The following is a 10,651-nucleotide window of genomic DNA, read 5'->3' on the forward strand; positions in this document are numbered from 1 at the left end:
GCTTGCTCCGGAGTACAGTGGCACATCTTCAGCGTCAATACACCTGGATGCAAAGCTCTGTGTGCACCGCCCAAGCATTTGGTGCTGCTGCAAAGGCATTTACCTTTTCCTGAATCTTGGCTCCCAGACGCCTCAGGGTCTCCTGGAAGTTTTTGTTGCGGGGCTCAATGGTGGCACACCTCTGGACGTCTTTGAAGGCTTGGTCCAACTTCCCCAGGCTCTCCAGAGCCTGGCTGCGCCTGTACAGGGCCTTAATATCCGAAGCATTGATGTCAATCGCTAGGAAAGGGATCAAGTACAAAAAGGCATCAACATTTGCTTCAAAGTCCAGCCGCATACAGAGGATTCACTAAGACAGTAACGAAGGTACAAGGCACTCAGTTACCCTGTTTCTTCAGTAAACCTCTATCCTATCTGATAGCTGACACAGTCAAATGCAATCTGTATATCGGTTTCCAAAAACATGAAATGATGCTCAAAAGAGCAGTGACTTAAAGTTATTGATTCTTTAAGATGCCTGGTGGGTCTTGCTCACATGTTCAGGGTCTAACTGATTGCCAATCTGACCCGGGGGGGAATTCCTTCCTGACCCCAAATCTGGCAGAGACTCTGGGTGGTTTTTTTTTTTTTTTTTTTTTGCCTTCTTCTGCAGCCTGGGGCACAGCTCACCTGCCGGTTTAAACTAGTGTAAAATGGTGGATTTTTTTTGTAACTCAAAGTCTTTAAACCACGATCTGAGGACTTCAGTAACTCAGCTAGAGGTTCGGGGTCTCTTACAGGAGTGGGTGGGTGAGGCTCTGTGGCTGCAACGTGCAAGAGGTCAGACTAGAGGATCAGGAGGGTCCCTTCTGACTTTAAAGCCTATGAATCTATGTCAGTGTGGAACCCACTTTAGGTGACTGACAACCTGCATCCCACCTGGAAGGTGGGGTTGAGTCATCCAGACTGATCTGACCTACCAGGGATGGTAATACTGCTCTCGAACATGGCACCTGACCTTGTAGCCCGTTCCAGGGCACAGTACTTAACGAACATCAGGGAGTTACTTCCCAGAGCTCCCTTACAGATTTCCAATTTGGCATGTTCCTGAAGCTGGCAGAGGAGGTAGTTTGTGCTCTGGTGGACTGAGGGGTCCATTGGCCATTTGGTAGCTGATTGATAGGCACTGCGTGATCCATTTTGATATCCTCTGGGAGGAGAGGGCCACCAAGAGATGAGAATACAGTCTGAAGGGCTTTAACATACCAATATAGAATAATAAAGTCCCTGAATGTCCCGAGTGTGGAGTTTCTTCTCCCCAGGCGCAGAATGGGGATTTGGGAGAATACAGGTAAGGGAGGAGACTGTGCAAATGGAGCGCCGAGACCACGTTAGGCTTAAGTCTCAGAGGAGGTCTCAAAACTCTGTTGCACAAGGGGGTTCAGCCATAAGAACTCGGCGTTCACTGACCCTTCTAGCCAACATGATTGCAGCTAAGAGGAGCCTTGAGGGAAGGGTGGTATAAAGAGCATCCAAAAGCAGCTCTTGCAAGGACGATGTTGAGATCCCAGGCAGGAGGTGGTTCTCGGACGGGTGGGTCAGTATGCAACAATCCCTTCAAGGATCTTTATATCATGGGAAGAGACAGCACCAGGTTCCATACGGACATTGCTGGCACTGGAGTGGTCGTCAGTGCCAAGTCTTTATTTGACACAGAGTTCCAGTCCATACTGGTCTTTGGAGTCATGCCAGCTGGTCGGGGCACTCGTAGGGGAGGACTTTACAGGGACCTGATCAGAGGTCGATCTTCTCTCATCTGGGTCCGAGGTTGCCTGCATGCATTTGTCCATCAGGTGAAGCTCAAGGCAGGCGTCCCCATAATCCCACGTCCCTGGAGAGACTGTTCAGTGAACAGAACGCCAGTCTGGAATATGGCCCAGTGGTTAGGAGATTAGCCTAGGACGTGAGACCTGGATTCCATTCCCTGCCATGCCACAGACTCCCTGTGTGACCTTAGGCAAGTCACTTAGTCTCTTTGTGGCTCAGTTCCCCATCTGTGAAACGGGGATGACAGTGTAGCCCAGCCTCACAGGGCAGTTGTGAGAATATATACCCGCAGATTGCGAGCTGCTCAAGTACTATGATGATGGGCACTTTATAAGTACCTAAGTTAGCTAGACTCACAATAAAGGCAAAAAAGACAACAGTTGTGGCAGTCAATGAAGGGGATTAAGCCACTGCAAGACAGGCAAGGCTTAGAGCCCACAGGTACCAAGTGAAACAAAAGGTTTAGTGATTCTGAATTAAAAGGAGAAAAATAATAAGGGTGGAGAAAACGGATTCCAATTGGACTCAGAATCAGAGAAAAACGGGCTAAGAGATAGTGGGTCAAACATCTCTAATTCCGTCTCACTGCCACGGGTGGAAAGAGGGAACAGAGGGACAGTAGTGGTCACCATGCCCTTGATGTCCTTGGATTTGGGGGGTGGGGAACCATGAGGACATGCGTGGCACAGACGTAGCCCAATGGACACTGCTATTCAAAAGATTCAGATCTTGCGTGCGTGAGGCTCACACGTACCTAGAGTGGGATCCACGCTGACACTTGAACACGGATTTTTGTCTAGGGAAGAGTTTTTTTCCCCCTATTAGGACTCTGTTGCTTTTTCCCTATAAGTTCACTGAATGGATTTGCCAAAGTAAAAAAAGAACGTCCATTCTGAGTCAGACCAATGGTCCATCGAGCCCAGTATCCTATCTTCTGACAGTGGCCAATGGCAGGTGCTTCAGGGGGAATGAACAGAACAGACGATCATTGAGTGATCCATCCCCTGTCATCCAGTCCCCAGCTTCTGGTGGTCAGAGATTAGGAATACCCAGAGCATGGGGTTTCACCCCTGACCATCTTGGCTAATAGCTATCCTTCAGGAACTTATCTAGTTCTTTTGGAACCCCAATATAGTTTTGGCCTTCACAACATCCCCTGGCAATGAGTTCCACAGGTTGACTGAGCATTGTTTGAAGTAGTAGTTCCTTTTGTTTGTTTTAAACTTGCTGCCAATTAATTTAATCAGGTGATCCCTGGTTCCTATGTTATGTGAAGGAGTAAACACCACTTCCCTATTCAATTTCTCTAACACCATTCATGATTTTATAGACCTCTATCAGAACATCCCCTTAGTTGTTCAAGCTGAAAAGTCCCAGTCTTTTCAATCTCTCCTCATATGGAAGCTGTTTCGGACCCCTAATAATTTCTGTTGCCCTTCTCTGTACCTTTTCTAATTCTAATATCTTTTTTCAAATGGGGTGACCAGAACTGCACACAGTATTCAAGATGTGGGCGTACTATGTATTTATATAGTGGCATTATGATATTTACTGTCTTGTTATCCATCCCTTTCCTAATGAGAGTGCCTTCACTGACGTTTGGGATCTTTTTAATCTTCAGTTTTTAAGGACACGTTTATCAGTGTAGAAAACTTTCATCCCCCTTTAAGCACAATGGGCATGCAGAGCGGATACCTGTGTTCTTGTTCTCCAGCACTCCCCATTCTATGAGCACATGGAACAGGGATGCTCATTTCATTGTAAAGTTAAGAGGATGAACTTTATATGAACTGGTATAGAATCCTGGTATTTAACATTCTAAGCCAAACAATTGTATAGCTAATTTCTTGAACTACACCAAACAGTAAAGCTACAGGAGTACAATAGATAGTCTCTAAGGTGCCACAAGTACTCCTGTTCTTCTTTTAGTTAATTATGGGATACCCTTTTTGTATTTACCTTTTCATTTACGCAAAACCTAACACCAAACAAATAATAAAATCAGTTAAACTCAAACTTTTTTTTTTTTTTAAAGCGGACATAAAACCAGATCTGAGAACAGACTAGATGGAGGAGCAAATGCCTGTAGTGAGACTCAAATCCCACGTTTTAGAGCTCTCTTTCTGCTTACCTCTAGAAGCATCCGATGCTGCTTGGGCATAGCTCTCCTGTCAATTCAGAGGGAAGAGAGATTTATTAGCTATAAAGATGGGCAATAGACACTCTTTCCTTACTGGTATAGAATCATAGAAATGTAGGGCTGAGAAAGGTTGTCACGTAAGACACATTGTAACAGCTTCCAGTACAACCATTGAGCAATGGAGGATCCCCAAAGAACTGGTTCTGCATCATTTCAGGTTTTTCTCCTGGCCATATCAGTAGCGAAGATGATCAGGCAATCGGCAGGCCTGTGTAGGATGGTCTTTTGTAGAAATCATCACAGCAAGTCATCGTAAACCAGTCTAGTGTGAGTTAGACTCCTTTGATGTGTGTGCTAACAACATATTGTGGATAAGCAGGCACCCAAGTTCATATACTGCAGAGACACGTCTATATAAAAAACTTACACAGAGACAGAAGGGTCAAGAATTCAGATCCCTCTGCTACCAAAAACCTCTATTGTTTGGGCTAAAGATCTCCCTTACTGGTAAGCAGCATGGGACCCTTCTCTAGAGGCTGGGCCCAAGGCTAACATTCCTCAGCTAGTACATTATGCCCTGGAGGCATAGTGGGATGTAGCATCTGGTATTTTTGCTTCACCCTCAAACAAACAGTGTCACCTGGAATTAACCTCCCCTTGGTAGTGAGTGCTGGCAGAGTTAATACTGCAGGGCTATGGCTCTTTGGCGGGTTGAGAATAACTGAAGGCCTCTGTTTGTATGGTCCCTGCTTTTTAAGAACTTGTTTCCATGTGGTTTGTGCTAGGCAGTGTGTTCCAGTCAGATCCTGTTTGTTTCATAGGCAGGAAGCCTCCGACACAAGGACAAGCGACTGAGGACAGTGGCTCAACTCCATTCCCTCCCAGTAAACAAACCCCTCCGGGGGGGGAAGAAAAACTCGGTGGTTTGAGCATTGGCCTGCTAAACCCAGGGTTGTGAGTTCAATCCTTGAGGGGGCCTTAGGGATCTGGGACAAAAATCTGTCTGGGGATTGGTCCTGCTTTGAGCAGGGAGTTGGACTAGATGACCTCCTGAGGTCCCTTCCAACACTAATCTTCTATGATTTTTAGCCCTTCACACTAGACCTCTACAAATACTTGTCAAATACTTGTCTACAAATGGCCCAACCAGAAACACTCCATGGAAAGAAAAATGCACTTTAGTGTATCTAGATCAAGTAACATCTTCGAAATTAGTTGTGACACAGGTGGCTCAAAGCTATTGCAGAACACCAGTACCCTGCATGTCCCTGGGGCTCACAAGTTGATATGCTGAAGAGAGCAAAACATTTTGGAACTGGTAGTGCAAGTGGCACTGTTTTCTATATTAAAAATAAAGTGAGCAGATAAGCCCCGCAATGCCCTAAACCCACCTGTCCGCCATCACTAGTTGCTATAATCCTTTACTTCCCCCCCCCAATCCAGCCCCAGTTCAGAGGTTCTCATCTCACCTTTTTCAGGAAACAGGCTGCCCTATTCCTGTACAGCACGGCCTGCAGTGACTTGTCCTTGGTAAGTTTCATGGCTTTGGTGTAGCTGTTAATAGCATTCTCATAGTCGTCGGCCTGAAAATACTTATTGCCTTCCTCCTTCAATTGAACCGGGTCCTCCATCTGGGGAAGGAAGCCACAGTTCAGCCTCTCATAATCTTCGGGGCAGTATCAATGTAAGTTAATGCTTTTGTTAATATTTGCAAAACGTGCAGCACTTTCGATGCTCAAATACCTGCTTCATAGGGCGCAGGGAAGAGTAAACATCTCCCTTGTACTGATGGAACAGTGATGCATAATGCTGGATAACTAGTGCAGGACAATACAGCGTGTCAGCATCAGGGTAGCAATACTGGGATGGGGAGTTGCTCTAATTGGTCTCCAAAATCTTTTCACAGTCCTTTCCTGATCATTTTGCTGCCCTGTATTAGGGAGCGAAGCATTATGGAATCAGGGAAGTTGGACTGAATGCGCCAGAGACTAAAGGAACTATTCCTCCATCCACGCTGGCTTCTTTCCTAATGTACATTTCTTTTAAAACAGTAGAAGTCTGGAATTCCAGATCCCAGTGCCTGGGTAGTGTGACAAGGTCAGGCCGGACGGCTGCAGAAGGGGCTGGGAAAACAGGTATGTTCGCCCTAGAATGCTAAAGACCCTTTTCCCCACAAGCTGGGAAGGGGTTACTTCAGGTCAATTAGGGACACCTGAGTCCAATTAAGGGCTGCCTGAAACCAGTTAAAACCTCTCTGGGGAGGGGGTGGGGGAAAAGACAACTGCAAGGCTGGCGGCAGTAGGGAGATTGGCTTCTCCAGTGTGAGAGACTGCGCCCCTCCCCATAGGGGAGACACCCAAACCCAGTGCCTGTTTAGGGGAAGGACTGACACCCCAGGGCCAGCGACAAGACAACTCCTGCCCTAGTGAGGGGGTCAGGGAAAGGTCTCCCCTTTTTTTCAGTGCGTTAGAGACTGTTTTCCCTTGGTTTGGCAGGGGAGCACTCCTCAGGCCTGCCCTGAGGCCTACCAGGAAGGCTCTGAGAAACAAACCCCGAAGAGGGAAGACAGACACGCTCCAGAGTGGGGCTGATTTACCCCAGGCCCCGGCCCTGCCACAGGAGGGAGCACTAGGTCCAGCGAGGCTGACTGGCTGCCTTGCCACAGTAGTCAAACCTCGAACCAATCTGATCTCATGATCTCCATCCAATGCATGCAGCTTCAGCAAGAGGCCATGCATTGCAGATTTTAACACCAGCACTTACAGCCAACTGAAGGTTAAGGAAGCAGGGGAGAGCAATTGAAAGCTCATATTGCCATCACTTGGGAGTACCAGCCCATTGTTGCTGGAAGTGTAGCTGCTCTTAAAACTGGCCCTGGAGAATGCTGGCAGCCTATTTACATATATTGATGTACATGATGCAACTCCAACCAGGAAAGAAGTGGGATTGCTAAAGTGGAGACTAAAGATAATCTAGGCATGGCCCAACACCTTAATAAATACTCTGCCACTACCTCTAAGCTCTTCATTAGCCTCACTAAAAACTGAGGCAGAGTGGCAAATGGGAATTAGGATATGGAGGTAGAAATTACCACATCCGAGGTGGAAGTCAAACTCAAACATCTTAATGGGACTAAATCAAGGGCCCTGGATAATCTCCATCCAAGAAATTAAAGGAACTGGCACATGAAATTGCAAGCCCAATAGCAAGGATTTTTAATGAATCTGTAAACGTGGAGGCTGTACCCTATGACTGAAGAATTGCTAATATAGTTCCTATTTTTAAGAAAGGGGGAAAAAGTTACCTGGGAAACTACAGGCCTGTTAGTTTGACTTCAATTGTATGCAAGATTTTGGAACAAATTTTGAATGAGAAAATAGTTAAGGATAGAGGTAATTGGGATAAAATACAAAATGGTTTTATAAAAGGTAGATCGTGCCAGACCAACCTGAGCTCTTTCTTTGAGAAGATAACTGATTTTTTTAGAAAAAGGAAATGCAGTAGATCTAATCTACCTGGACGTCAGTAAGGCATTTGACACAGTTCCACGTGGGAAATTATTAGTTGGGGTTAATATGAGAATTGAAAGGTGAATAAGGAACTGGTTAAAGGGGGACTACAATGGGTCATTCCAAAAGGTGAACGGTCAGGCTGGAAGGAACCCCACTGCCTGTCTGGGGTTCTGTCTGCCCCCCACTGCCAGTCTGGAGTTCCTGGCCGACGGCCCCACTCAGCCCGCTGCCAGTCTGGGGTTCTGTCCGCCAGCCCCTGTAAATGTATTACTGGCAAGCGAAACCTTAAATTACAGTAAATGAATGAAGACTTGGCACATCACTTCTCAAAGGTTGCCGACCCCTGGTCTATAGTATTACACTGCATTTCTGTGGTGAGTGGAGTGGAGTGGTTACCCGCTCCTGCCCTGCGGGGCTAGAAACAGCCCAGGAGAGGGCTGTGGCTGGGGCAAGAAGCCTGGGCTGATTGGGGCAAAGTAGGCTCAGCTGGGGCCATGCCCCAATCAGGCCCAGCTGGCCCCTATAAAAGGCTATGAGCCAGAGGCCCAGGCAGTCTCCTCTGTCTGTAGAGGGAGAAGGGCCTGGCTGCAAGGTGCCATGAAGGGAACCTAGTTTGGAGCAGGGCTGGGGAAAGGCCCAGGGAGCTCTGGCCTAGGAAAGCCCCAGGCTGCAGGCCTGGTAAGGCCCACTAGGTATTGGGTTGCAGGGGGCAGTCCATGGGTAGGAGAGGCAGCAGGTCTGAACCCCCTTTGCCTATGATGAGTGGCTTACACTGCAGTCTTCCCCAGTGAACGGGGCTAGATGGGGACTGGCAGTAGCCGAACACTAAGGCAAAGTGGGGATAGGGGGTGGGGGTTCCCCTGGGAGGGGGAGACCCTGAGGCTGTGAGGGGTACTGCTTGGGGGCAGCACCCAAGATAAGGGCACCGGGGTCCTGGGAGGGACACGGGACCCACGGTAAGGTGGATCACCGGCCTGCAGAGGGCGCTCTGGACACTGAGAAAGCTAATTCCCTGAGGACGACCAACAGGAGGCACCTCAGCAGTGAGTCAAGACCCTTAAAATTGGTGGAGAATGCGGGCACATGCGGTCTGCCCCGATACAAGGCCGTGGAGTTGGCCCGCAGGAAGGCCAAAACCCAAACCTGGGGCCGGGAGGCTACGGAAAGGAGGTTGGCGGGCCTGTAGGGATGACCTTGGAGGGCTAACTTCAGGGAGCCCAGGCCGAGAGGCCCCCTTCCCCCAGGGCTGGGGGTTTTGAGGGGCATGTGTGTAGCGGAGTGGTTACCCACTCCTGCCCTGCAGGGCTAGAAACAGCCCAGGAGAGGGCTGGGGCAAGAAGCCTGGGCTGATGGGGCAAAATAGGCTCAGCTGGGGCCATGCCCCAGTCAGGCCCAGCTGGCCTCTATAAAAGGCTATGAGTCAGAAGCCCAGGCAGTCTCCCTCTGTCTGTAGAGGGAGAAGAGCTTGGCTGCAAGGTGCCATGAAGGGAACCTAGTTTGGAGCAGGGCTGGGGAAAGGCCTAGGAAGCCAGGGAGCTCTGGCCTAGGAAAGCCCCAGGCTGCAGGCCTGGTAAGGCCCATTAGGTATTGGGTTGCAGGAGGCAGCCCATGGGTAGGAGAGGCAGCAGGTCCGAACCCCCTTTGCCTATGAGGGGCTTAGGCTGCAGTCCGCCCCAGTGAGCGGAGGGGTTAGATGGGGACTGGCAGTAGCCGAACACTGAGGTGAAGTGGGAATAGGAGGTGGGGGTTCCCCTGGGAGGGGGAGACTGGGGCTGTGAGGGGTACTGCCAGGGGGGCAGCACCCAAGACAAGGGCACCAGGGTCCTGGGAGGGACACAGGGCCAGCAGTAAGGCGGATCACCGGCCTGCAGAGGGCGCTCCCGACGCTGGGAGAGCTAATTCCCTCAGGACGACCAGTAGGAGGCGCTGCAGCGGTGAGTCTTACATAAGCATGAAAGAAGGGGCCAAACTGAAGTTAATTTTGCGAGACAATAACTATGTAATATTTTCTATTTTGGCGTTACAGGAAAACATTTTCAGAAGCAAAAACCCCATGCGAGTTTGTCAAAATTCAAATGTTGACACGGCCATTTTAAAAACAAAATTTCTTATAAAATGATAATCAACTCTAATTGTTAACGAAATCCAAAACCAGCCTTTTAAAAATCCAGCCAACAAGGCAAGTAAGAAAAAGGCTAACTAAGGACTTCCTCAGGTGAACGACTCATGTTGTCCCTACTCCTAGGAAAGAATTTCTAGAACCAGCTCAAACACTTTCCACTGCCAGAACTGGTGTACGATTAGTATGCCAATTGGAGTGGTTTGCTAGGCCGAAGCATTTAAAACAAAACCCAAACTGTTCCTCAGCGTGAAAGGGGCTGACCTGGCTTTTTAAAAGCATTTAAAGCCAGAAGATCTTTTTATTAGCAGCCAATTTGGGGGGGGGGGGTTGCAGTCTTAAAACTCAGCACAGGAAGCAGTGGGGTCAGTGTGCATACATCACATGCTGAGAAGACCCTATCTCGCATTTCAGTTCCTAGCCATATTTGGGCAGCATTAGCTGCCCCTGCAGCCTGTCAGTGTCACCTGTCACTGAACTCAGAGTTCCCCACCCCCGCAGCAGAAATGCATTCCAAATAAAAAAGTCAATTCCTTAATGTCCTAAGGCAGTGCATTGCATCCCGCTGGTTCCTGCCCATCCCTGCCCTCCATACCTGGGGTGGAGAATTCAAAATGCTGCGATGGTCACCAGCTTGGGACACTCACTCTGCTTTGCTGAGCTTGTCCACTGGCTTCCTCCCCTTGTACTACAGGGAGAGGCTGGCCTCCCGGGCTTTATATAGCTCAGTGACATGGTCAGGGAGCCCAGGACGGTGAGCCAGTGGTTGGGGGTGAGGTCAGATTTCAAAAGGAAAAGGAGTTTCTTGAATTGGAGGATTCTGATGCCTCCTGCTAAAGAGCTGAAATGCATTTCAAACACCTGCATTGCGGTCGCCGAAAGCTGGACTCTGGGCTTTTTAAATAGGAAAAGCCGACAGCTGGGCTGATGGAACACCCCTGCCCGAAATGCGCAGACCCCCTTCCCTGTCTATCTACGGAAGCATGAGACATTTGAGCTGCAGGAGCAAATGGTTTGACTCCTGTAACTGGCGAAAGACCTGGCACCAGCTGCAATAACTAGAGCGTCCCAGCG

At 48.8% G+C, this 10,651-nt stretch overlaps 1 protein-coding gene across 1 annotated transcript in view; it reads right to left on the minus strand.

Moving 5' to 3' along the window:
• Window positions 1-10,278, minus strand: part of UNC45B (unc-45 myosin chaperone B) — a 32,900-nt gene extending 22,622 nt beyond the window's left edge. The window contains exons 1-4 of the mRNA XM_034752734.1: window positions 10,173-10,278; window positions 5,416-5,577; window positions 3,938-3,974; window positions 104-279 (exon numbers count right to left, since the gene is read on the minus strand). Coding sequence (XP_034608625.1) covers window positions 104-279; window positions 3,938-3,974; window positions 5,416-5,577 — 375 coding nt within the window. The 5' untranslated portion in view covers window positions 10,173-10,278. The remainder of the gene's footprint in view (window positions 1-103; window positions 280-3,937; window positions 3,975-5,415; window positions 5,578-10,172) is intronic.
• Between the last annotated feature and the right edge of the window lie 373 nt (window positions 10,279-10,651).

This window comes from Trachemys scripta, chromosome 18 (assembly GCF_013100865.1).
Source record: "Trachemys scripta elegans isolate TJP31775 chromosome 18, CAS_Tse_1.0, whole genome shotgun sequence".
NCBI classification, from domain to species: Eukaryota; Metazoa; Chordata; order Testudines; family Emydidae; genus Trachemys; species Trachemys scripta.